Source organism: Ranitomeya imitator, chromosome 2, assembly GCF_032444005.1.
Source record: "Ranitomeya imitator isolate aRanImi1 chromosome 2, aRanImi1.pri, whole genome shotgun sequence".
Taxonomy (NCBI): domain Eukaryota; kingdom Metazoa; phylum Chordata; class Amphibia; order Anura; family Dendrobatidae; genus Ranitomeya; species Ranitomeya imitator.
Window position 1 is genome coordinate 24,158,907 of NC_091283.1, and position 27,291 is coordinate 24,186,197.

The window sequence follows — 27,291 nt, forward strand, 5'->3', positions numbered from 1 at the left end:
TCCATCAGAAAGATTGTGTACACAGTTCTCAAAGACCAGTCATTTCTTCTATATAAAACTCCATTCAATCACCCATCAAAAAGGAAATCTACAGCAAGATCTTCTTCCACAACCATCGGAAAGATCTTCTATACCAAGCTCCAATCATATGCCATCCGAAAGGTCACCTCCGCTGAGCTCCCATAATTAGAGATTTGTGAACCCGAACTTAAAAGTTCTGGGTTCGTACTGGACATTTAGTGTCCGGCGCTAAACTACAAACACATAACTTCTCCCAGAAGTCCGTTTTAATGTTCGGAGTTTTGGGGGAAGTCTGGGGATGAGAGATTTTATCCAGATCCAAAGTTCGGGTCTTCATTGTTTTCAATGGGGGTCAGGTGCAGTTTTGGTACCCGAACCGAACTTTGGAATTAAGTTTAGGTCATGTACCAGAACCCGAACTCCACCGGTCCGCTCATAGCTACCCATAATACATACATCAGACAAGTCTATACTTGCTCCTTTCCTTCACCCAGCAGAAAAGTCATCTATATTGACTCGTACAACAGTCAGCAAGGTCACCTAAACTAAGCCCTGTAATAATCCCGTCAGAAAGGTCACCCATACCGCACTCTCTTCATACGAGAATCAGGAAGGTGGTATGAGGGGGGAGGGTCGGCGACTGGCCGGTTGTTTTTCAGAGGTATACACCATGGGTCTGGTTGTGTAGGTTCCATACTTCATATTACAAAGAATTCACTGAAAAGGACATCAAATCCCTCTCAGAAAAACGCCACTGAAAAAAGTGTCCTCCATAAGAGACAGCACAGGTGGAAAATACTGATGAACAAGCACAGCCCGACCATCTCTGGAGGCGGCTGCCGAGTATTAGGCCATGTGCACACGTAGGAAATGTGGAGCAGAATTTTCTGCACTAAATCTGCATCTGCAGATTTGATGCAGTTTTTGCGCAGTTTCTGTGCAGTACAATGTAAATCAATGTGAAAAAAAGCTGTGCACATGGTGCAGAAAAATCTGCGCAGAAACGCTGCAGAACTGCACAAAAGAAGCGACGTGCACTTCTTTGAAATCTGCAGCGTTTCTGCGCAGATTTTTCTGCACCATGTGCACAGCTTTTTTTTCACATTGATTTACATTGTACTGTAAATCACAGTGCAGTTCTGCAGCAGAAAAATCTGCTGCAGTTCTGCACTAAATCTGCATCGTGTGCACATAGCCTTAGAACTGAGGTGAGCTGAATTTTGTCGTTGCTGATGAACTTATTTTTTTCTTGCCGGCCTATGGTATGGATATCATTAATAATCTATAAGTTGACATGGTGCACTTGACGTATCTGTGTGACCTGGGCCGTGTACTAGCCTCATCTGTGCACTTGTAATACTCGGCAGTAAGTTTCTGGTGTGGAGAAGCCCATAGTCTCGTGTCTGCCAGGCGTGGGTATTGCTTGTGAAGGAAGTGAGTCCAGTTCTGTGGTGGACAGCTGTACAGGGCGGGTAAGGTTGGGTGGTGGACAGCTGTACGGGGCAGGTCCGGTTGTGTGGGATGGAGCTGTACGTGGCGGGTCCGGTTGTGTGGGATGGAGCTGTACGGGGTGGGTCTGGTTGTGTGGGATGGAGCTGTACAGGACGGGTCTGGTTGTGTGGGATGGAGCTGTGCGGGGCGGGTCCGGTTGGTGGGATGGAGCTGTACGGGGCAGGTCCGGTTGTGTGGCGGAGCTGTACGGGGCGGGTCCGGTTGTGTGGGATGGAGCTGTACGGGGCAGGTCCGGTTGTGTGGCGGAGCTGTACGGGGCGGGTCCGGTTGTGTGGGATGGAGCTGTACGGGGCGGGTCCAGTTGGTGGAATGGAGCTGTACGGGGTGGGTCTGGTTGGTGGGATGGAGTTGTATGGGGCGGGTCCGGTTGTGTGGGATGGAGCTGTACGGGGCGAGTCCAGATGTGTTGGATGGAGCTGTACGGGGCGGGTCCGGTTGTGTGGGATGGAGCTGTACGGGGCGGTTCCGGTTGGTGGAATGGAGCTGTACGGGGTGGGTCTGGTTGGTAGGATGGAGTTGTATGGGGCGGGTCCGGTTGTGTGGGATGGAGCTGTACGGGGCGAGTCCAGTTGGTGGAATGGAGCTGTACGGGGTGGGTCTGGTTGGTGGGATGGAGCTGTACGGGGCGGGTCCGGTTGTGTGGGATGGAGCTGTACGGGGCGAGTCCAGTTGTGTTGGATGGAGCTGTACGGGGCGGGTCCGGTTGTGTGGGATGGAGCTGTACGGGGCGGGTCCGGTTGTGTGGGATGGAGCTGTACGGAGCGGGTCCGGTTGAGTGGCAGAGCTGTACGGGGCGGGTCCCGTTGGTGGGATGGAGCTGTACGGGGTGGGTCCGGTTGTGTGGGATGGAGCTGTACGGAGCGGGTCCGGTTGAGTGGCAGAGCTGTACGGGGCGGGTCCGGTTTTGTGGCAGAGCTGTACGGGGCGGGTCCGGTTTTGTGGTGGGTCCGGTTGTGTGGCAGAGCTGTACGTGGCGGATCCGGTTGTGTGGCAGAGCTGTACGGGGCGGGTCCGGTTTTGTGGCGGGTCCGGTTGTGTGGCAGAGCTGTACGTGGCGGGTCCGGTTGAGTGGCAGAGCTGTACGGGGCGGGTCCGGTTTTGTGGTGGGTCCGGTTGTGTGGCAGAGCTGTACGTGGCGGGTCCGGTTGTGTGGCAGAGCTGTACGGGGCGGGTCCGGTTTTGTGGCGGGTCTGGTTGTGTGGCAGAGCTGTACGGGGCGGGTCCGGTTTTGTGGCGGGTCTGGTTGTGTGGCAGAGCTGTACGGGGCGGGTCTGGTTTTGTGGCGGGTCTGGTTGTGTGGCAGAGCTGTACGGGGCGGGTCCGGTTTTGTGGCGGGTCTAGTTGTGTGGCAGAGCTGTACGGGGCGGGTCCGGTTTTGTGGCGGGTCTGGTTGTGTGGCAGAGCTGTACGGGGCGGGTCTGGTTTTGTGGCGGGTCTGGTTGTGTGGCAGAGCTGTACGGGGCGGGTCTGGTTTTGTGGCGGGTCTGGTTGTGTGGCAGAGCTGTACGGGGCGGGTCCGGTTTTGTGGCGGGTCTGGTTGTGTGGCAGAGCTGTACGGGGCGGGTCTGGTTTTGTGGCGGGTCTGGTTGTGTGGCAGAGCTGTACGGGGCGGGTCCGGTTTTGTGGCGGGTCTAGTTGTGTGGCAGAGCTGTACGGGGCGGGTCCGGTTTTGTGGCGGGTCTGGTTGTGTGGCAGAGCTGTACGGGGCGGGTCTGGTTTTGTGGCGGGTCTAGTTGTGTGGCAGAGCTGTACGGGGCGGGTCTGGTTTTGTGGCGGGTCCGGTTGTGTGGCAGAGCTGTACGGGGCGGGTCCGGTTTTGTGGCGGGTCTGGTTGTGTGGCAGAGCTGTACGGGGCGGGTCCGGTTTTGTGGCGGGTCTGGTTGTGTGGCAGAGCTGTACGGGGCGGGTCCGGTTTTGTGGCGGGTCTGGTTGTGTGGCAGAGCTGTACGGGGCGGGTCCGGTTTTGTGGCGGGTCTGGTTGTGTGGCAGAGCTGTACGGGGCGGGTCCGGTTTTGTGGCGGGTCTGGTTGTGTGGCAGAGCTGTACGGGGCGGGTCTGGTTTTGTGGCGGGTCTGGTTGTGTGGCAGAGCTGTACGGGGCGGGTCTGGTTTTGTGGTGGGTCCGGTTGTGTGGCAGAGCTGTACGTGGCGGGTCTGGTTGTATGGCAGAGCTGTACGGGGCGGGTCCGGTTTTGTGGCGGGTCTGGTTGTGTGGCAGAGCTGTACGGGGCGGGTCCGGTTTTGTGGCGGGTCTGGTTGTGTGGCAGAGCTGTACGGGGTGGGTCCGGTTTTGTGGCAGAGCTGTACGTGGCGGGTCTGGTTGTATGGCAGAGCTGTACGGGGCGGGTCCGGTTTTGTGGCGGGTCTGGTTGTGTGGCAGAGCTGTACGGGGCGGGTCCGGTTTTGTGGCGGGTCTGGTTGTGTGGCAGAGCTGTACGGGGTGGGTCCGGTTTTGTGGCAGAGCTGTACGTGGTGGGTATGGTTGTGTGGCAGACCTGTACGTGGCAGTTATGAGTTGGGATCTGACAGGAAAATGTGCCTATAACGTGACATTTTCAAAACAATGTTAAAACAAAAAACACATAATGAAGCCGCATCACTGTGAGCAGACACTTCTTATAGAATACAATGTTATGAGCTTGCAGGTGTTTCTCGTGGATTTTGGAACATAATTTTTGCAGCTCCTGACCTAAAATACTGCCGCACTCACCTGCAGCCTGAGAGCCCCCGCCCTTATAATCGTGTTAGTTGTTCCCCCCCGCGCAGGTATTTGGTTTAGCCCTTGTTTACCCCAGCGCAGGTATTTGGTTTTCTCCCCGCCCTTATAATAGGCTTATCCGTAGTGTGAACCATCACTCTGGCATCCATCATGCTTTGCGGCACATTCGCCGCCATTTTTCTGAAGACCCTTTATTAGCTCTATGTCCGGGTCATAGGTTACAGCAGCATCACATGACTTCACCTCGTTTATTATTTTTCTATGCCAGAAACAAAAATGGCGACCGGACAATCGTGAACCTACAGCATATCTCTTGCCAGTGTGTGCCCCCTAAGTGGCCAGTCAATGTAAAGAAATATCGGTGCACGTGACCTGTGGTAGAGGCGGAGTCATCGGCAGCAATGAAGTAAGTGGTGAAATGTGTAAATTATTCAGCTCAATATACTGTATACCCCTATATACAGCTGTATTATAGTGTATGCCACATATATACAGCTGTATTATACTGTTTACCCCTATATACAGCTCTCTATATACTGTATACTCCTATTATACCCATATATACATCTGTATTATAATGAATGTATACCCCTATATAAATCTCTCTATATACTGTATGCCACATATATACAGCTGTATTATACTGTTTACCCCTATATACAGCTCTCTATATACTGTATACGCCTATACACAGCTGTATTATACTGTTTACCCCTATATACAGCTCTCTATATACTGTATACGCCTATATACAGCTGTATTATACTGTATACCCCTATATACAGCTCTCTATATACTGTATACTCCTATTATACCCATATATACATCTGTATTATAATGAATGTATACCCCTATATAAATCTCTCTATATACTGTATACCCCTATATACAGCTGTATTATACTGTATACCCCTATATACAGCTCTCTATATACTGTATACGCCTATATACAGCTGTATTATACTGTATACCCCTATATACAGCTGTATTATACTGTATACCCCTATATACAGCTGTATTATACTGTATACCCCTATATACAGCTCTCTATATACTGTATACCCCTATGTACAGCTCTCTATATACTGTATACCCCTATGTACAGCTCTCTATATACTGTATACCCATATATACAGCTTTCTATATACTGTATAACCTTATATACAGCTCTCTATACACTGTATACCCCTATATACAGGTCTCTATACTGTATACCCCTATATATAGCTGTATTATACTGTATATCCCTATATACAGGTCTCTATATACTGTATACCCCTATATACAGTTGTATTATACTATGTACCCCTATATAAATCTATATATACTGTATACCCCTATACACAGCTGTATTATACGGTATACCCCTATATACAGCTCTCTATATACTGTATACCCCTATGTACAGCTCTCTATATACTGTATACCCATTTATACAGCTTTCTATATACTGTATAACTTTATATACAGCTCTCTATACACTGTATACCCCTATATACAGGTCTCTGTACTGTATACCCCTATATATAGCTGTATTATACTGTATATCCCTACATACAGCTCTCTATATACTGTATACCCCTATATACAGTTGTATTATACTATGAACCCCTATATAAATCTATATATACTGTATACCCCTATACACAGCTGTATTATACTGTATACATACATTTACATACCCCGACAGAGTTTTTGCTTTCTTGGCCTTTTTTTCATAGAATATGAATGATAACACCAAACCTTTTTCTCCACTCCTGGTCAGTGGTTGGGTGAAGCCATTTATTGTCAGACTACTGTGTTTTCTCTTTTTAAATCATATTGACAACACAAAACATCCAAATAAACTGATGAAAAGTTCACATACCCCGGTGATGTTGGCCTGGTAACATCAGGGGCTCTTTAAAAACAAAATCACGGTCCGGTAGAACAATAAAAATGTCGTCCACAACTGCCAGGAAAATAGTTCAGGATGCAAAGAAAAACCCACAAATAACATCAGCTGAAATACTGGATCTCTGAAAACAACAGTGTGGCTATTTCAAGATGCACAATAAGGAGGCACTTGAAGAAAAATGGGCTGAATGGTCGAGTCGCCAGAAGAAAGCCATTACTGCACAAATACCACAAACAGCACAGAGACAAGCCTCAACACTTCTGGAACAAGGTATTATGGAGAGATGAGACCAAAATGGAACTTTTTGGCCAATCCCATAAACGTTACATTTGGAGAGAGGTCAACAAGGCCTATGATGAAAGGAACACCATTCCTACTGTAAAGCATAGAGGTGGATCGGTGATGTTTTGGGGATGTGTGAGCTACAAAAGCACAGGAAACTTGGTCAAAGTTGAAGAAAAGATGAATGCAGCACGTTATCAGCAAATACTGGAAGCAAATTTACAATCATCAGCCCGAAAGCTGAGCATGGGACGTACTTGGACGTTCCAACAGGACAACGATCCAAAACACAAGGCCAAGTCCATCTGACATTGGCTACAGCAGAACAAAGTGAAGGTTCTGGAGTGGCCAGCTCAGTCTCCTGACCTCAGTATCATTGAGCCACTCTGGAGAGATGTCAAGTGCGCAGTTCATGCTAGACAGCCGAGGAATTTACAGGAACTGGAGGCTTTTTGCCAAGAAGAGTGGGCAGCTTTACCATCTGAGAAAATAAAGAACCTCATCCACAACTACCACAAAAGACTTCAAGCTGTTATTGGTGTTAGAGGGGGCAATACACGTTATTAAGAAATGGGGTATGTGAACTTTTCATCGGGGTCATTTGGATGTTTTTGGTAGTCATTATGATTTAAAAAGAGAAAACACAGTAGTTTAACAATAAATGGCTTCACCCAACCACTAACCATGAGTGGAGAAAAAGTGTTGGTGTTATCATTCATATTCTCTGAAAAAAGGCCAAGAAAGCAAAAATTCTGCCGGTGTATGTAGCTTTTGAGCACAACTGTATACTGTATACCCCTATATACAGCTGCATACACTGTAGTAATGTGCTTTGTGCCCTCCTCCAGGCTGAATATTGAGGGGCTGCTGGTGCACTTCCCCTATGAGTACATCTATCCGGAGCAGTACTCCTATATGCTGGAGCTGAAGAGGACCCTGGATGCCAAGGTGATGCTGGGGAGGGGTGTTCTTGGTGGCAGAGATCGCAGGTAGTGATGATGATGATGGTGGCATTACTGACGTGTGTAGTGATGATGATGATCTGCATCTCTTTTGTTTTTCTTCCGTTATTTTCCATTTATTCTCCTTTATCGTTCATTGGGAGTTTAGATTATGAGCAGCTCTGGGGATAATGATGATTTCTGTGCGGAGCTGCGGAGTAGATATATAATAAATAACGGCTGTGATTGGCTGATCCAGGATCATGTGATGGGGCACACACCTCACTTATCCCGTGTTTTTCCTGCAGGGTCATGGGGTCCTGGAGATGCCATCGGGGACTGGGAAGACGGTGTCGCTGCTGTCACTGATTGTGGCCTATCAAAGAGTTAGTGTCTGTACTGTACTCTGCGTGTATGATAGGTACCGGGCCCTCCTCGTCCCTCTGTGTGTATGATGGGTACCGGACCCTCCTCGTCCCTCTGTGTGTATGATGGGTACCGGGCCCTCCTCGTCCCTCTGTGTGTATGATAGGTACTGGGCCCTCCTCGTCCCTCTGTGTTTATAATAGGTACCAGGCCCTCCTCGTCCCTCTGTGTGCACTATATACTGAGCACATCATAGGAACTGGGCCCTCTTTGTTCCTCTGTGTGTATGATAGGTACCAGGCCCTCCTCGTCCCTCTGTGTTTATAATAGGTACCGGGCCCTCCTCGTCCCTCTGTGTGCACTATATACTGAGCGTATCATAGTTACCGGGCCCACTTTGTCCCTCTGTGTGTATGCTAGGTACCTGGCCCTCCACATTCCTCTGTGTGCACAGTATACTGAATGTATGATAGATATTGGTCTTTTTCTCACCCTTCTGTATGCACCTTATACTGAGTGCATGATGGGTATCGGGCCCTCCTCATCCTTCTGTGACAAGGATGGGGCCCGTGTTTTTGCCTGTTTTCTTAATATCTGATGTTATTTTCCAGACGTATCCTTTGGAAGTGACCAAGCTGGTCTACTGCTCGCGGACCGTCCCAGAGATTGAGAAGGTGAGGTCCGGCGGTGGCCGTCATGCCGGGGCAATGTTGGTCGTCTCACTCATAGTAACATAGTAACATAGTTATTAAGGTTGAAGGAAGACTATAAGTCCATCTAGTTCAACCCATAGCCTAACCTAACATGCCCTAAAATGTTGATACAGAGGAAGGCAAAAAAAACTCATGTGCAAAGAGTAAGCTCCACATTGTGGAAAAAAATTCCTTCCCGACTCCACATACGGCAATCAGACTAGTTCCCTGGATCAACACCCCATCAAGGGATCTAGTGTATGTACCCTGTAACATTATACTTTTCCAGAAAGGTATCCAGTCCCCTCTTAAATTTAAGTAATGAATCACTCATTACAACATCATACGGCAGAGAGTTCCATAGTCTCACTGCTCTAACAGTAAAGAATCCACGTCTGTTATGCTTAAACCTTTTTTTCTCCAGACGTAGAGGATGCCCCCTTGTCCCTGTCTCAGGTCTATGATTAAAAAGATCATCAGAAAGGTCTTTGTACTGTCCCCTCATATATTTATACATTAACATAAGATCACCCCTTAGTCTTCGTTTTTCCAAACTAAATAGCCCCCAGTGTAATAACCTATCTTGGTATTGCAGACCCCCCAGTCCTCTAATAACCTTGGTCGCTCTTCTCTGCACCCGCTCTAGTTCAGCTATGTCTTTCTTATACACCGGAGACCAGAACTGTGCACAGTATTCTAAGTGTGGTCGAACTAGTGACTTGTATAGAGGTAAAATGTTCTCCTCATGAGCATCTATGCCTCTTTTAATGCATCCCATTATTTTATTTGCCTTTGTAGCAGCTGCCTGACACTGGCCACTGAATATGAGTTTGTCATCCACCCATACTCCCAGGTCTTTTTCATTGACGGTTTTGCCCAGAGTTTTTGAATTGAGCACATAATTATACATCTTATTTCTTCTACCCAAGTGCATGACCTTCCATTTATCCCTATTAAAGCTCATTTGCCATTTATCAGCCCAAGCTTCTAGTTTACATAAATCATCCTATAATATAAAATTGTCCTCCTCTGTATTGATTACCCTGCAGAGTTTAGTGTCATCTGCAAATATTGAAATTCTACTCTGAATGCCCCCTACAAGGTCATTAATAAATATGTTAAAAAGAAGAGGGCCCAATACTGACCCCTGTGGTACCCCACTGCTAACCTCTACCCAGTCCGAGTGTGTTCCATTAATAACCATCCTTTGTTTCCTATCCCTGAGCCAGCTCTCAACCCACTTACACATATTTTCCCCTATCCCCATTATTCTCATTTTATGTATCAACCTTTTGTGTGGCACAGTATCAAAAGCTTTTGAAAAGTCCATATACACTACGTCCACTGGGTTCTCTTGGTCCAGTCCGGAACTTACCTCTTCATAGAAACTGATCAAATTAGTCTGACATGAACGGTCCCTAGTAAACCCGTGCTGATACTGGGTCATGAGGTTATTCCTCTTCAGATACTCCAGTATAGCGTCCCTTAGAATGCCCTCCAGGATTTTACCCACAGTAGAGGTTAAGCTTACTGGCCTGTAATTTCCGAGTTCAGTTTTTGTCCCCTTTTTGAATATTGGCACCACATTTGCTATACGCCAGTCCTGTGGCACAGACCCTGTTATTATGGAGTCTCTAAAGATTAAAAATAATGGTCTATCAATGACTGTACTTAATTCCTGCAGTACTCGAGGGTGGATCCCATCCGGACCCGGAGATTTGTCAATTTTAGTGATTTTTAGACGCCGCCGCACTTCCTGCTGGGTTAAGCAGGTGACATTTAATTGGAAATTTTTATCACTAGTCATTTTGTCTGCCATGGGATTTTCTTGTGTAAATACTGATGAAAAAAAGTCATTTAGCATATTGGCTTTTTCCTCATCCTCATCCACCATTTCACCCAGACTATTTTTATTTTATGGTCACCATTTGCAGGTGGTGGAGGAGCTCCGGAAGCTGACGGACTACATACAGGCCCAGACAGGAGAGAAGCTGAATTTCTTGGCTTTGGCTCTGAGCTCTAGACGTAATTTGTGTGTGAACCCGGAGGTGGGTGTTCGCTCCTGGTGCTTCCGGCCGCTCTCTCCTCGTTATTCCCGGTTCTTCTCTTTATAGGTCAGCGCTCTCCGGTTTGGCAAAGAGATTGATGGTCGATGCCACAGCCTCACGGCTTCCTTTGTGAGGGCACAGAGGCAGCGAGACCCAAATGTCCCCTCCTGCCGCTTCTATGAGGTAAGGTACAGGTTGGGTTGGCTGGAGATGAAGTCTTGGCTTTTGCTCAGGACATTTACTCTTCTTGTCCGCAGGAGTTTGATGCGATTGGCAGAGAGTCTCCACTTCCCCCCGGGATTTACAATCTTGATGACCTCCGGACTCTGGGGAGGCAGCGGGGGTGGTGTCCATACTACCTGGCCCGCCATGCTGTGAGTATGTGGCTCTGGGGCTCCCATGCAGCCCCTCTGGGCCCCTGCTTATCCTGCCTGTCTTCCCTCAGCTGTCTCAGTGCAATGTCATCGTGTACAGTTATCATTACCTTCTGGATCCCAAAATCGCCGATCAGGTGTCCCGGGAGCTGGCCAAGAAATCTGTGGTTGTTTTTGATGAGGCTCATAACATTGGTGAGTTGGATCTTCTTGTTTATCCCCCTCATTGTGATTCTCACTAAACCTTCCTGTCTCCTCCGTAGATAATGTCTGCATCGACTCCATGAGCGTCACCATCACACGTCGGACCCTGGAGCGCTGCCAGAACAACATCGACACCCTGAACACTGCCATCCAAAAGTGAGCGAGTAGGGGCACAATGCAAGCCGTGAGGGGAGTAAATGGGAAAGTGGGTGAGGTGGGCGGTCATAGTGGGAAGAACGAGGCAATGGAGGAGGTGAGGAGGGTAATGGGGGATCACTGAGGGGTCTCTCTGAGTCTCAGGTTTACTTTTAGGATTAAAGAAACTGATGAGCAAAAACTGAAACAAGAATACGCCCGGTTGGTGGAGGGTCTGCGCGAGGCCACAGTCGCCCGTGAGACGGATGTTTATCTGTCGAATCCTGTACTGCCGGATGAGATCCTGCAAGGTGAGAGGGGTGGGGGTGACTATATACCCCTGTATACAGTGGTATGCATGGTGGTGCGGGGTCTTCACTTCCTGCAGATCTATATTTACAATGTGAGGTCACCCTCATTTCTCTGGCAGAGGCCGTCCCCGGTTGTATCCGCAATGCCCTGCACTTCCTGGGCTTCCTGCGGCGTCTAATTGGCTATGTCAAGTCTCGTCTGCGTTCAGGACATGTGACCCAGGAGGGGCCGGCTGCCTTTCTGCGCGACCTTTATGAGAAAGTCTGCATTGAACGGAAGCCGATGAGGTGAGTAGGTGTGTTGTGTCATGATGTTTGAGATCGGACATCAGGCCGTTCCTCTGTCCCTGACCCTCTGCTGCACCTTTCCTCTCACGTATTCCTGCGTCCTCCCACGTGTTGCCGTTGGCTCCCACGTGTTGATGCGGCCTCCCACGTGTTGTGTCCTCCCACGTGTTGACGCGTCCTCCCCCATGTTGCCGCGGCCTCCCCCATATTGCCGCGGCCTCCCCCATGTTGCCGCGGCCTCCCACGTGTTTTTGTGTCCTTCCACGTGTTTCCGCATCCTCCTTCCCACAATCGCCTGTCTCTGATGCTGTAGGTTCTGCGCGGAGCGGCTGCGCTCGCTCACACGGACGCTGGAGATTGCAGACATCACAGACCTGTCTCCTCTCACCCTCATCACTAACTTTGCAACGCTCGTCAGCACGTACACCAAGGGTGAGAGTCCTGGTTCCAGTCCCTCCCCCAATATTTGCCTCGTCCGTGCCCCTCTCACTTGGACCTTTGTCCCCACAGGTTTTATGATCATCATTGAGCCATTTGAAGACCGGACACCAACGATCAGTAACCCCGTGTTACACTTCAGGTGACCCCCGCCTGTTGCCTCCTATTACCGGTCAGCTGGCGGGGGGTGTACAGTTGTCAGGACTCGGGGGGCACCAGTGGGCTGTGGTGGGGTATTGCATGTCTTCTGGCTGCTCGTCTTCCCTGATCCCTAGGTCTGAGCTTCCTCTCCTGGCCCCCTGTACGGCCCGGAGCCTCCCGGGTCTCGTCACACTGTGGGTGACATCTCACACGTTCCTTCTTTTTGCCCACAGCTGCCTGGACTCATCGCTCGCTATAAAGCCAGTGTTTCAGAGGTTTCAGTCGGTCATCATCACATCTGGGGTACGAGGCGCTCAGCTACCTCGCTCTGCTCCGCACCCCAGCAATATGTGCGTGGTCTCACCCCTAACTCCTGTCTCCCTCAGACTCTCTCCCCACTGGACATCTACCCTAAAATCCTGGACTTCCGGCCTGTAACCATGGCAACGTTCACTATGACACTGGCCCGGGTCTGCCTGTGTCCGATGGTAAGAAGTGCGTCATGTGGTCAGAGGATGGGGCCCCGCCAGGAAGGGCGGTAACCTTGGCAACGATAGTGGAAACCTCTGTGCCATCTCCGCAGGTTGTCGCCCGAGGAAACGACCAAGTTGCCATGAGCTCCAAGTTTGAGACGAGGGAGGATCTGGGTAAGAGATTGTGTCCTGTATCTCCATGGTTCTCTTAGCGCCACGTGACTGACCTCTGACCCCACAGCCGTCATGCGGAATTATGGGAACCTTCTCCTGGAGATGTCCGCTGTGGTCCCTGATGGGATAGTGGGATTTTTCACCAGTTACCAGTATATGGAGAACATCGTGGCCTCATGGTATGAGCAGGTAGGTGCCTCCTAAAGTGAGGCGTCGGGAGACGCTCCTCGTGGCAGTGGCTGCACCCCCGTGGTCAGCGAAGACCCCTCACCATTATCGCCATCCACCGTGTCCCACTAGGGAATCCTGGAGAACATCCAGAGGAACAAGCTGATCTTCATAGAAACCCAGGATGGGGCTGAGACCAGTGTGGCTCTGGAGAAGTATCAGGAGGTGAGGCCGGGGCTGGGACAGGGCCCGACGCTCCAAAGGAGACCGACTTCACACCTTCGTTTATAATTCCAGGCCTGTGAGAACGGACGAGGAGCCATCTTACTGTCTGTCGCTCGGGGAAAAGTGTCTGAAGGAATTGATTTTGGTGAGTGGTAGATGGGTGTCATGTGATCAGTACCTCCGTATTACGTCACATGGCCAGGGCCCTCCATATTACGTCATGTGACCTGTGGCCTCCATATTACGTCACGTGACATTACTGGGGTGACTTGGCCTCCATATTACATCACGTGAGGTGGGGCCTCCATATTATGTGACATTACTGGGATGACTTCTATATTACGTCACGTAACCGGGGGGCTTCTGTATTACGTTACATGACTAAGGCCCTCCATATTACGTCATGTGACCTGTGGCCTCCATATTACATCACGTGAGCTGGGGCCTCCATATCACGTGACATTACCGGGGTGACTTCTATATTACGTTACGTAACCGGGGGCTTCGGTATTACGTCACATGACCAGGGCCCTCCATATTACATCATGTGACTGGGGGGGCTCCATATTACGTCACATGACCGGGGGCCTCCGTATGATGTGACGTGGTCGGGGACACCCCGTATTATGTCGCGTGGTCGGGTTCCTCCTTATTACGTCACGTGACTGACAGCCTTTGTGTTACATCATGTGACTGAAGCCTTCTTATTATGTCTCCTGATCACTCTGTATTACATCCTGGTGACTCTGTGTCTGCTCCTCCCCCACAGTCCACCATTATGGCCGAGCTGTGATCATGTTCGGGGTCCCGTATGTGTACACCCAGAGCCGGATCCTGAAGGTGCGTGCTCGGACCCTGCGGCTGATGGCGCCTTCTCGCGCAATGTAACATCTCCTCTCCTCCTCCAGGCTCGCCTCCAGTTCCTGCGAGACCAGTTCCACCTGCGGGAGAATGATTTCCTGACGTTCGATGCGATGAGACACGCGGCGCAGTGCGTCGGCCGAGCGATCCGCGGGAAGACTGACTACGGGATCATGCTGTTTGCTGATAAGGTGATGTGATCCCTCCCTGCTGGTGACCGATCCGCTACTCCTAATGTGGGGTAAAATGCGGGGAGCTGAGGTCCTGGGCGGACACACCACAAAGGACAGGATGGCTCCGCCCTGGTGTACATGTGATATAGGTGCTGACAGGACAGGCTCCGCCCTGGTGTACATGTGATATAGCTGCTGACAGGACAGGCTCCGCCCTGGTGTACATGTGATATAGCTGCTGACAGGACAGGCTCCGCCCTGGTGTACATGTGATATAGCTGCTGACAGGACAGGCTGCGCCCTGGTGTACATGTGATATAGGAGCTGGCAGGGCAGGCTCCGCCCTGGTGTACATGTGATATAGCAGCTGACAGGACAGGCTCCGCCCTGGTGTACATGTGATATAGCTGCTGACAGGACAGGCTCCACCCTGGTGTACATGTGATATAGCTGCTGACAGGACAGGCTCTACCCTGGTGTACATGTGATATAGGAGCTGGCAGGGCAGGCTCCGCCCTGGTGTACATGTGATATAGCTGCTGACAGGACAGGCTCCGCCCTGGTGTACATGTGATATAGCTGCTGACAGGACAGGCTCCGCCCTGGTGTACATGTGATATACAGTAGCTGCTGACAGGACAGGCTGCGCCCTGCTGTACATGTGATATAGGAGCTGGCAGGGCAGGCTCCGCCCTGGTGTACATGTGATATAGCTGCTGACAGGACAGGCTCCGCCCTGGTGTACATGTGATATAGCTGCTGACAGGACAGGCTCCGCCCTGTTGTACATGTGATATAGCTGCTGACAGGACAGGCTCCGCCTTGGTGTACATGTGATATAGCTAAAGACAGCGCAGGCTCCGCCTTGGTGTACATGTGATATAGGTGCTGACAGGGCAGGCTCCGCCCCGGTGTAAAATTGATATAGCTGCTGACAGGACAGGCTTCACCCTGGTGTACATGTGATATAGCTGCTGACAGGACAGGCTCCGCCCTGCTGTACATGTGATATAGCTAATGACAGGACAGGCTCCGCCCTGGTGTCATGTGATATAGCTGCTGACAGGACAGGCTCCGCCCTGGTGTCATGTGATATAGCTGCTGACAGGACAGGCTCCGCCCTGGTGTACATGTGATATAGCTGCTGACAGGACAAGCTCCGCCCTGGTGTACATGTGATATAGCTGCTGACAGGACAAGCTCCGCCCTGGTGTACATGTGATATAGCTGCTGACAGGACAAGCTCCGCCCTGGTGTACATGTGATATTGCTGCTGACAGGACAGGCTCCGCCCTGCTGTACATGTGATATAGCTAATGACAGGACAGGCTCCGCCCTGGTGTACATGTGATATAGCTGCTGACAGGACAGGCTCCGCCCTGGTGTACATGTGATATAGCTGCTGACAGGACAGGCTCCGCCCTGGTGTACATGTGATATAGCTGCTGACAGGACAGGCTCCGCCCTGGTGTACATGTGACGATCTGTGTCTCCCTCACAGAGATACGCACGCTCCGATAAGAAGGGAAAGCTTCCGCTGTGGATTCAGGAACATCTGACAGACGCCAACCTGAACCTGACGGTGGATGAGTGCATTCATCTCTCCCGGCACTTCCTGAGGGAAATGGCGCAACCGTTCCGCAGGGCGAGTTCATTTTCCCGCAGCTTCTCCTAAATCGCAGCCATCAGCTGAGAACTGATCACATGATGTTTGGCCTCGTTTGTCCTATCAATGGCCGGGCGGAGAGAAGTCCTGTCCCCAGACAACCCACAGTGACCCAGCCTTCAGGACTCAGCCAGACTCCTCTGCTCATGTTCCGTGTCCTCTGCTCATGTCCTGTATGTTCATGTCTCCTTTGTCTCTGCTCATGTCTCCTCTGTGTCCTCTGCTCATGTCCTGTATGTTATGTCTCCTTTGTCTCTGCTCATGTCTCCTCTGTGTCCTCTGCTCATGTCCCGTGTCCTCTGCTCATGTCCTCTGTTTCTGCTCATGTCTCCTTTGTCTCTGCTCCTGTCCTCTGCCATCTGCTCATGTCCCGTGTCCTCTGCTCATGTCCCGTGTCCTCTGCTCGTGTCCCTTGTCCTCTACTCGTGTCCTCTGCTCATGTCCCGTGTCCTCTGCTCATGTCCTGTATGTTATGTCTCCTTTGTCTCTGCTCATGTCTCCTCTGTGTCCTCTGCTTATGTCCCCTGTCCTCTGCTCATGTCCTCTGTTTCTGCTCATGTCTCCTTTGTCTCTGCTCCTGTCCTCTGCCATCTGCTCATGTCCCGTGTCCTCTGCTCATGTCCCGTGTCCTCTGCTCATGTCCCGTGTCCTCTGCTCGTGTCCCTTGTCCTCTGCTCATGACCCATGTCCTCTGCTTGTGACCCACGTCCTATGTCATCTTCTTCTGCTCATGTCCTCTTTCTGTTCATGTCTCCTCTGTCTCTGCTCGTGTCCTCTGCCCTCTGCTCATGTTCTCTGTCTCTTCTGTAGGAGGACCAGCTCGGCTTGTCTCTGTTGACGCTGGAGCAGCTGCAGTCTGAGGACATGCTGCAGAAGATCCAGGAGATCGCTCATCAGGTGTGACCTCCGCAGACTTGACCTGGATGTGAGGGTCCTCGGCTGCCGCTTCGGGTTGTCCTCCAGTCCTGACTTTTGTCCAGGATGTGACCTGTGGGTGGGGGTCTCTGTATAGGTTTTTACATGTAGAATAAATTACTACATTTCGCACCGTTGCTGCACGTATCATTACTGGGAAGCTTCTGATTGGTGCAATCTGTGTGTGACCGATCGTGTCCGGCCCCAGGAGTGAAGACGTCACCACTGATCCCACTCCGTCCCTCTGTCACTCTACATTTTTCGTGATATGTTCGGATGTACAGTACAGATCAGAAGTTTGGACACACCTTCTAATTTAAAGATTTTTCTGTATTTTCATGACTATGAAAATTGTAAATTCACACTGAAGGCATCAAAACTAATGAGAAGAGTCAGTAATAGTGCTGCACTAATGAGAAGTGTTGGTAACAGTTCTGCACTAATGAGAAGAGTCAGTAATAGTACCGCACTAATGAGAAGAGTCAGTAATAGTGCCGCAGTAATGAGAAGTGTTGGTAATAGTGCTGCACTAATGAGAAGTGTTGGTAATAGTGCTGCACTAATGAGAAGTGTTGGTAATAAGTGCTGCACTAATGAGAAGTGTTGGTAAGTGCTGCACTAATGAGAAGTGTCAAAAATAGTGCCGCACTAATGAGAAGAGTCAGTAATAGTGCTGCATTAATAAGAGTCAGTAAAAGTGCTGCTCTAATGAGAAGGGTCAGTAATAGTGCTGCACTAATCAGAAGTGTTGGTAATAGTGCTGCACTAATAGGAAGTGTCAGTAATAGTACCGCACTAATGAGAAGTGTTGGTAATAGTGCAATGAGTGCAGAAGGGATCACTAATAAACACAGTACAGATCAAAAGTTTGGACGCACCGTCTCATTTAAAGATTTTTCTGCATTTTCATGACTATGAAAATTGTAAATTCACACTGAAGGCATCAAAACTATGAAATAACACATGTGGAATTATATACTTAACAAAAAAGTGTGAAACAACTGAAAATATGTCTTATATTCTAGGTTCTTCAAAGTAGCCACCTTTTGCTTTGATGACTGCTTTGCACACTTTGGCATTCTCTTGATGAGCTTCAAGAGGTAGTTACCGGGAATGGTCTTCCAACAATCTTGAAGGAGTTCCCAGAGATGCTTAGCACTTGTTGGCACTTTTGCCTTCACTCTGCGGTCCAGCTCACCCCAAACCATCTCGATTGGGTTCAGGTCTGGTGACTGTGGAGGCCAGGTCATCTGGCGTAGCACCCCATCACTCTCCTTCTTGGTCAAATAGCCCTTACACAGCCTGGAGGTGTGTTTGGGGTCATTGTCCTGTTGTAAAATAAATGATGGTCCAACTAAACGCCAATAGGATGGAATAGCATGCCGCTACAAGATGCTGTGGTAGCCATGCTGTTTCAGTATGCCTTCAATTTTGAATAAATCCCCAACAGTGTCACCAGCAAAGCACCCGCACACCATCACACCTCCTCCTCCATGCTTCACGGTGGGAACCAGGCATGTAGAGTCCATCCGTTCAACTTTTCTGCGTCGCACAAAGACACGGTGGTTGGAACCAAATATCTCAAATTGGGACTCATCAGAGCAAAGCACAGATTTCCACTGGTCTAATGTCCATTCCTTGTGTTCTTTAGCCCAAACAAGTCTCTTCTGCTTGTGAAGTGTTGGTAATAGTGCCGCACTAATGAGAAGAGTGTGCAAAGCAGTCATCAAAGCAAAAGGTGGCTACTTTGAAGAACCTAGAATATAAGACATGTTTTCAGTTGTTTCACACTTTTTTGTTAAGTATATAATTCCACATGTGTTAATTCATAGTTTTGATGCCTTCAGTGTGAATTTACAATTTTCATAGTCATGAAAATGTAGAAAAATCTTTAAATGAGAAGGTGTGTCCAAACTTTTGATCTGTACTGTATTTATTAGTGATCCCTTCTGCACTCATTGCACTATTACCAACACTTCTCATTAGTGCGGTACTATTACTGACACTTCCTATTAGTGCAGCACTATTACCAACACTTCTCATTAGAGCAGCACTATTACTGACTCTTATTAATGCAGCACTATTACTGACTCTTCTCATTAGTGCGGCACTATTATTGACACTTCTCATTAGTGTGGCACTATTACCAACACTTCTCATTAGTGCAGCACTATTACCGACTCTTCTCATTAGTGCAGCACTATTACCAACACTTCTCATTAGTGCAGCACTATTACCAACACTTCTCATTAGTGCAGAACTGTTACCAACACTTCTCATTACTGCGGCACTATTACTGACTCTTCTCATTAGTGCAGAACTGTTACCAACACTTCTCATTACTGCGGCACTATTACTGACTCTTCTCATTAGTGCAGCACTATTACTGACTTATCATTAGTGAGGTACTATTACTGACTCTTCTCATTAGTGCAGCACTATTACCAACACTTCTCATTAGTGCAGCACTATTACCGACTCTTATCATTAGTGCTGTACTATTACTGACTCTTCTCATTAGTGCAGCACTATTACCAACACTTCTCATTAGTGCAGCACTATTACTGACTCTTATCATTAGTGCGGTACTATTACTGACTCTTCTCATTAGTGCAGAACTGTTACCAACACTTCTCATTAGTGCAGCACTATTACTGACTTCCATTTAGTGCTACACTTCTTAATAATGTGACGCCTGTCACTAGTGCAGCACTTTTCCCCGCTGCAGTGCCTCTTATTACTAGTCCTCCACAGGTCTCCGTGAAATCTTCTGGCATCGAAATTGCACCAACGAAGAGCAATATTCTGCCAAACACCTATCTGCAAATCGAAGTCTTCTCCTTTTGGAGAAAGCAGTGGTTCATAGGGTTGCAATGTCCAATAGGTGGCAGTAGAGAGCCGCGTCCTCCTCGTTCCTACAATCCGCACCGCCAATAGTCTAGCGATCGATTGTCACTTATCCAACGCTTCTCATTACTCCAAGGTTTCATTGTTGCTAAGATGTTTATTAGTGGCGGACTTCTCACTGCGGTGACTTCTGATCATCGACTCCTCTCACTGGTGCTAGTTTCTAATTGCACGACGCTTCTCCAGTGTGTGACACTTCTCACCAGTGCCACACTGGTCATTACTGGGATGCTTCTCATTGCTGTCCATCAGCGTGACACTTGTTACTTACAATTCCAATTAGTGCCTGCCTTTTCAGTATTGGGATGTCTTTCACCTTTGTGACTCTTACTTGTTAATGCGACTATCCACTTGTCATCAGCGTGACATTATGGCCCATCAGCTCGATAACATCAAGAGTGACACAGAAAGGAACAGCAAGCAACTGAAAGAAGCCATGGAAAACACGTAAGCAAATAGTAAATGGCATAAAGTGTGTACAAGGGTCAGGCATGACTGAATGGAAAAAATCAGAGTCAATTTAGAGGTACCGATTCTGGACGCAAGTACTGGACAGAAACAGTCTCCTTCCCCTTCTGGCAGCTGTGGGATCTAGAGTACTGAAGATATATTAGAAGGCAGCCATTTAGAAAGATATTTCTAAATGCTGTCCAGTCAACGGAGGATCAAGATGTGTGACCCTAAACACTCAGCAGGTGGAGGTGAACTGAGCATGTGTGTCCTCTAACACTCGGCACTGAGCTTGTGTGACCCCAGCACTTGGCTCAGATTAAGATGACTGAGCATGTGTGTCCTCCAGCACTCAGCTTATTAGTTGCAGGTAATGAGCATGTCTCCTCCAGTACTCTGCACATTAGGAGAACATGTCTGAGCATGTGTCCTCCAGCAGTCAGCCTATTAGGTGGATGTCACTGAGCATGTGTGTCCACCAGGACTCGACTCATTAGGAGGACTTGTCTGAGCATGTGTGTTCACCGGGACTCAGACGTGACTGAGCATGTGTGTTGTCCAGTACTCGGCTCATTAGAAGGGCTTGTATGAGCATGTGTGTCCACCAGGACTTGGGTCATTAGGAGGACTTGTCTGAGCATGTGTGTCCACCAGGACTCTGCTCATTAGGAGGACTTGTCTGAGCATGTGTGTTCACCGGGACTCGGCTCATTAGGTGAATCTGTCTGAGCATGTGTCCTCCAGCACTCGGACTATTAGGTGGATGTGACTGAACATGCGTGTTCACCAGCACTCAGCTTATTAGGTGGATGTGACTGAGCATGGGTGTCCTCCAGCACTCAGCCTATTAGGTGGATGTGACTGAGCATGTGTGTCCAACAGGACTCTGCTCATTAGGAGGACTTGTCTGAGCATGTGTATTCACCAGGACTTGGCTTATTTGGCGGACGTGACTAAGCATGTGTGTTATCCAGTACTCGGCTCATTAGGAGGGCTTGTCTGAGCATGTGTGTCCACCAGGACTCAGCTCATTAGGAGGACTTGTCTGAGCATGTGTGTTCACCTGGACTCGGCTCATTAGGTGGATATGACTGAGTATGTGTGCCCACCAGCAATTAGCTTGTTAGGTGGACGTGACTGAGCATGTGTGTCCTCAAGGACTCGGCCCATTAGGAGGACTTGTCTCGGCATATGTATCCACCCGGACTCGGCTCATTAGGAGGACTTGTCTGAGCATGTGTGTCCTCCAGCACTCAGCTTGTTAGGTGGACATACATGCTATACGCTGTGACCATCCTATGTTGGGTAATGATGGAGCTCTTCACTCAGTGTATGTAAATGATTAGTACTGATCTTTTCCATGATCTTTACAACAAATCCGATATTTAATGGCAGGAGATCCCCATTAATCGACCCTTGCACTTGGCTTGGGCGGCATGTTTTATTTAATGATGGCGTGTTTCACAGTCTTGAGTATTCATTTTTAGCATCATATCTATAATTGGTGACATGAAACTTGTGGTGCATCAGGTGGATCCACCTCAGGACACAGGACGATGGTGGTGTCACCCCTAAAACGTCACGCGATGGAGGATCTAGGAATTTCTGTGCTTTGATCTACAGTGGTTTGCAAAAGTGCCCCCTCCCCCCATTGGCGGTTTACCTATTTTGTTGCATTACAGCCTATACCTATAGACATACTGGGATTTAAAACATGTAATGGGGTCTACCAAGCTGGGGTACCTCTTCAGTACCACCCCGTGTTTCAGGAGGTCCACTCTGCTTTGGCTGGAGTCTGAATGAAGGACGCTGGCTGGAATTGCTTGGCTACATGGACGCATATAAAAGATCACTGCTTCTCCACGTATTTCCAGTCTGACGGCACTTTACTCACAGGACACAGAATAAATCACACAGATACAGAGGGCAGGCCAATAGAAAAGCGGCAGGCCAGACATGCATTACAATAGCCGCAGGTGGCCGGAGCCTGCCGATATTTACTGTGGGAATTGCAAAGGTGGGGGGCGGACAAAAGGGGTATATCGTGTCCCCTCTGCCCAGGAGCGCAGCCTGTGGGCTGATGCATTAGGGACATGCATCTCACATGGAACCTATTATACATACATATAACTGCACAACATATTCTGGGTGCTGAGTGGTTCCGTAACACGGCTCCTCTTTTCAGCGACGCGATCGGCATACACAGTCTGATCCTTAACGGATCGGTTTGGGGATGACCGAAGTTTATGGGGTTGGTACAAGTTCCGTTTGTCGACTTAGTCCATGGGCGTTACCGTTTTCTTTGCCGGGTCTGTAGTGGATGGTGAAGTCCAGAAGTTGTAGGGCTAAACTCCACCGCAGTAATCTGGCGTTGTCTCCAGAGACCCGATTAAGCCAGACTAGGGGATTATGGTCCGTTAGGAGGGAAAACTGTCGTCCATACAAATATGGTTGCAACTTTTTGAGTGCCCATACTACCGCCAAGCACTCCTTCTCGATGGCCGCATAGCTTACTTCACGGGGCAGTAGTTTCCGACTCAGGTAAGCTACCGGGTGTTCTTGGCCGTCCGGCCCGACTTGGCTCAGTATTGCCCCCAATCCAAATATAGAAGCGTCTGTTTGAACAAGAAAACGTTTAGTTGGATCGGGTGTGGCCAATACAGGGTTATTGGTGAGGGCGTCCTTTAGTTGGCGGAAGGCTTCCTCACACTCTGGGGTCCAGGATACCTGGCGGGGTTGGTTCCTACAGGTCAGATCAGTGAGGGTTTTGGCTACGCTGCTGTAATTGGGAACGAATTTCCTGTAATAACCCGCTGTCCCTAGAAATGCCATGACCTGGGTTTTAGTGCGTGGGGTGGGCCATTTGGCTATGGCCTCAATCTTAGCTGGTTCTGGTCGCTGTTTCCCACTTACCACCCAATGCCCTAAATACTGAACCTCTGCTTTGCCCAGGTGACACTTGTTTGGGTTCAGGGTGATTCCGGCCTTGTGGATCCTGTTCAATACTGTCTCTAGGTGAGTTAGGTGCTCTTTCCATGTCGCACTGTAGATGGCGATGTCGTCCAGGTAGGCACAAGCATAGTCCTGGAGACCATCCAGAAGCCGGTCAGCCAGCCTCTGGAAGGTCGCCAGGGCATTCTTCATCCCGAATGGCATAACTCGAAACTGGAATAAGCCGAACGGGGTGACAAATGGCAACTTGGGAATAGCGTCAGGACTATGGGGAATCTGCCAGTAGCCTTTGCATAGATCAATGGTGGTCAAATACTTTGCCCCCGCCAGCCGGTCTAACAACTCATCCACACGCGGCATGGGATATGCATCTGTCACTGTTTTCTCATTGAGCTTACGATAGTCTACACAAAACCGTGTAGTCCCATCCTTCTTGGGCACTAACACTACGGGGGATGCCCAGGGACTATCTGACTCTTCAATGACCCCTAAACGCAACATCTCTTGTATCTCTTGTCGCATCCCCTCTCGTACAGACTCAGGGACGCGGAAGGGGTTTTGTCGCAGGGGGGTCTGATCCTGGGTCTCAACCTTGTGTTGTGCCAGGCGAGTGTACCCTGGTCTTCCCAAAAGCATCCTCTGTCGCTGCCTCAACAACTCCACCTGCTATCTCTCCCGGGGGCCTAGGTCTTCACCCAAGTGTACCTGGTCCCATGTTTTAGACTGAGTCCTTTCCCCTAAGACATCCGGCAAGGGAAGTCCGGCTAAATCCTCTGCTTCAGGTGCACAGATGGCCACTACCTCTTCAGGGCACTCCCGGTAGGGCTTCAGCATATTCACGTGGAACATGCGGATAACACTGGGGTTGTCACAATCGGCGACATTATAGGTTGTGTCGGCTATTTTCCCCACTACCTGGTAGGGCCCCTGCCATGCAGCTTGGAACTTGTTCTGCCTAGTGGGCTCTAACACCAGGACCTTCTGTCCTATTTCCACGGTGCGCTCTCTGGCCCTCCGATCGTACCATACGCGCTGGCGCCGCTGGGTCACCTGCATGTTCTCACGTACAGCCTGGGTCAGCTCCTGTAGGCGGTTCCGGAATTCCAGCACATAGGGTACAATAGGTACCCCTTCTATGAGGCCCTCCCCTTCCCAGTGTTCTAGCACTAAGTCTAGGGGTCCCCTTACCCGTCTCCCGTATACCAGCTCAAACGAGGAGAACCGTGTGGATTCTTGGGACACCTCCCGATAGGCAAACAGGAGGTGTGGCAAGAATTTCTCCCAGTCCCTGTAGGTCCTGGTAAAAGTCCCAATGAGTTGTTTTAACGTCCCGTTAAAGCGTTCACACAACCCATTGGTTTGTGAGTGGTACGGGGCGCTTCTAATGGACTTTATGCCGCACAGCTTCCACAGTTGGTTGGTCACCTCTGCTGTAAACTGGGTACCCTGTTCCGAGATAATCTCCCGAGGAAATCCAACCCGTGAGAAAACCTGGAGCAGGGCGGCTGCCACCGTCTCTGCCAGTATGTTAGGTAACGCAACCGCCTCTGGATACCGTGTGGCATAATCTACCACTGTCAATATATACCTTTTTCCTGACGGACTGGGTTTGGCTAACGGCCCTATCAGATCGACCGCTACTTGGCTACATGGTTCCTCCACAATGGGGAAGGGGCGTAATTTGGCCTTGCATCGATCTCCCCTCTTGCCAATGCACTGGCAACTGTCACAGGTCTGGCAGTACTGACGAACATCATAGGTTACCCCTGGCCAAAAGAAGTTTTGTGTCAGACGATGCCTGGTGCGACTGACGCTCAAGTGCCCGGCCAAGGGTATGTCATGAGAGATTCGCAGTAACTCCTGCCTATACTTCTTGGGAACTACCAGCTGTCGTTTTATAGTGGGGCTCGTCCCTGTGTGGTGCTGCTCTGTGATCCGGTAGAGGAGTCCCTGCTTCCATACAAACTGTTCCCCTTCCAGTACCCCTCTCCCCTCCTGTGCCTTCCCCCGATATCCCTCCAATGAAGGATCCTCAAGTAACTCCCTTTTAAATTCATCTGGGGTGGCCCAAGAAATGTGTCTGGCTATGGGAATACGTGTAGGGCTGGGATGTCTTACCTGGGCCTCCTCTGAGTGTGATTCCACCTCCGCAGCTCAAGCTTGTCTCCGGGTGGTCAAAGGATATGTCTCACCCAGAGGGGCAACCGAGAAGGCAGACAACATGGGCCCCAAGTCATTTCCCAGCAAGACGTCTACAGGCAAATCCTCCACCAAGCCGACCTCAACAAGGCCATCCCCGACTCCCCAGTTCAGGTGAATCCTGGCAGTGGGCAGTCGATGTATAGCTCCCCCTGCTACACGGACTGCCACTGTCCGGTCTGTCTTCTCTTGGTCCCGGACGAGATGAGGCTTCACAAGGGTCAAAGTTGCCCCGGAATCTCTTAGTCCCTGCATACGTTTCCCATTAACCCACAAGATCTGTCGATGGCATCGTGCCCCAGGGGGACTGTGGTAGGCTGGGTTTCTAGCTGGTCCCCCTACAATCTTCGGTGGTTTGGGGCCCTCCAGGTCCATGGGTGGACCCCTAGTGACCATCTTTGATCCGGACAACTGTGGCCTCCTGGCATCATGTTTATCGGCCAGACGAGCGGCTTCCTCAAGAGTCGTTGGCCGCCTGTCCAGGAGCCATTCCTGTGTCTCGGGGGTTAGTCCATTAAAGAATCGTTCTAACAAGAAGAGCTGGAGGATTTCCTCCTTAGTGGTTGCTTGGCTCCCTTGTACCCACTGTAGCAGTGACCGCCGTAATTTACAGGCCCATTCAGCGTGGGTATCGGTTACGCGTTTTATAAGTCCGCAGAACTTTTGGCGGTATGCCTCTGGTGTCAGCGCATACCGGGCCAAGATCACTTCTTTGATCCGCTCATAGTCCATACAGTCCTCATCAGGTACCGTGCGATAGGCGTCCGCTGCCCGGCCTGTCGGCTTGCTGGCCAGAATCTGAACCCGTTCCTCCGGCTTCACTTGATGAAGGGCACACTGCCGCTCAAAGTCCTGCAAAAAGCCATCAATGTCTTCCTCTGCCTCCCCCAACTGTCGGAAGGCATTATACTGGATCTTTTTGTGGCTTAATGTTGAAGGTACCTGGTCGAAGGCCAGAGCTCCCCCTGCTCGCTGACTCTCCTCTCTCCGCTCTGCCATCTCCATTTTGGCCAGCTCCACTTTGGTCCGCTCTGCCATCTCCATCTTGGTTAGCTCCACCCTGGTCCGCTTGGCCATCTTTTCCTTCAGATCAGTACGCACATCAGCCATCACCTCTCATATGATCTCTACTGCAGGGTGTGGGCCATAGAACGCCAGTCTGTTCTTTACATCCCTCTGGAATTCAGTTTCCTCCACGTTCACATTGGGGGGCGCTGCACTGTCATGTTCCATGATGGCTGCTTTTCTTTTGTTGCTGGCGATCAACCCTTGGGCTTCCATCAGATCTTTTAATGTAGTCCTCTTTAACTTCTGGTAGTTGTTTTCCATTCTTTCCTTTCCTCCTGTAGAAGGGGTATCATATCCCGCTGTCTGCCACCAGTGTAACGGGGTCTACCAAGCTAGGGTACCCCTGCACCCAGAATATGTTGTGCAGTTATATGTATGTATAATAGGTTCCATGTGAGACGCATGTCCCAAATGCATCAGCACACAGGCTGCGCTCCTGGGCAGAGGGGACACGATATTCCCCTTTTGTCCGCCCCCACCTTTGTAATTCCCACAGTAAATATCGGCAGGCTCCGGCCACCTGCGGCTATTGGAATGTGTGTCTGGCCTGCCGCTTTTCTATTGGCCTGCCCTCTGTATCTGTGTGATATTTTCTGTGTCCTGTGAGTAAAGTGTTGTCAGACTGGAAATACGTGGAGAAGCAGTGATCTTTTTGTACTTATGTACTCGTGTGCCTTGTTATCTGCTCATGT

General features: G+C 49.8%; 1 protein-coding gene across 1 annotated transcript; it reads left to right on the forward strand.

The window, feature by feature from the left end:
• The first annotated feature begins 4,486 nt into the window (after positions 1 to 4,486).
• On the forward strand, positions 4,487 to 17,160 carry ERCC2 (ERCC excision repair 2, TFIIH core complex helicase subunit). The gene is made up of 23 exons (XM_069746178.1): positions 4,487 to 4,657; positions 7,279 to 7,378; positions 7,680 to 7,757; positions 8,349 to 8,411; positions 10,364 to 10,477; positions 10,544 to 10,660; positions 10,735 to 10,851; positions 10,923 to 11,046; positions 11,115 to 11,211; positions 11,368 to 11,501; positions 11,621 to 11,789; positions 12,103 to 12,221; positions 12,300 to 12,369; positions 12,602 to 12,671; positions 12,755 to 12,856; positions 12,952 to 13,015; positions 13,083 to 13,204; positions 13,316 to 13,408; positions 13,481 to 13,553; positions 14,178 to 14,248; positions 14,317 to 14,460; positions 15,944 to 16,087; positions 16,919 to 17,160. The coding sequence occupies exons 1-23, from the start codon at positions 4,653 to 4,655 to the stop codon at positions 17,009 to 17,011; spliced, it is 2,283 nt and encodes a 760-aa protein (XP_069602279.1). The 5' UTR covers positions 4,487 to 4,652; the 3' UTR covers positions 17,012 to 17,160.
• Positions 17,161 to 27,291: the final 10,131 nt, after the last annotated feature.

What these genes read in the sequence shown, in the direction of transcription:
- ERCC2 (XM_069746178.1), top strand. An exon ending in AGAGGACCCTGGATGCCAAG is followed by an intron (nt 7,379 to 7,679) that starts GTGATGCTGGGG and finishes TTTTTCCTGCAG; the next exon opens with GGTCATGGGGTCCTGGAGAT. An exon ending in CGTCAGCACGTACACCAAGG is followed by an intron (nt 12,222 to 12,299) that starts GTGAGAGTCCTG and finishes TTGTCCCCACAG; the next exon opens with GTTTTATGATCATCATTGAG.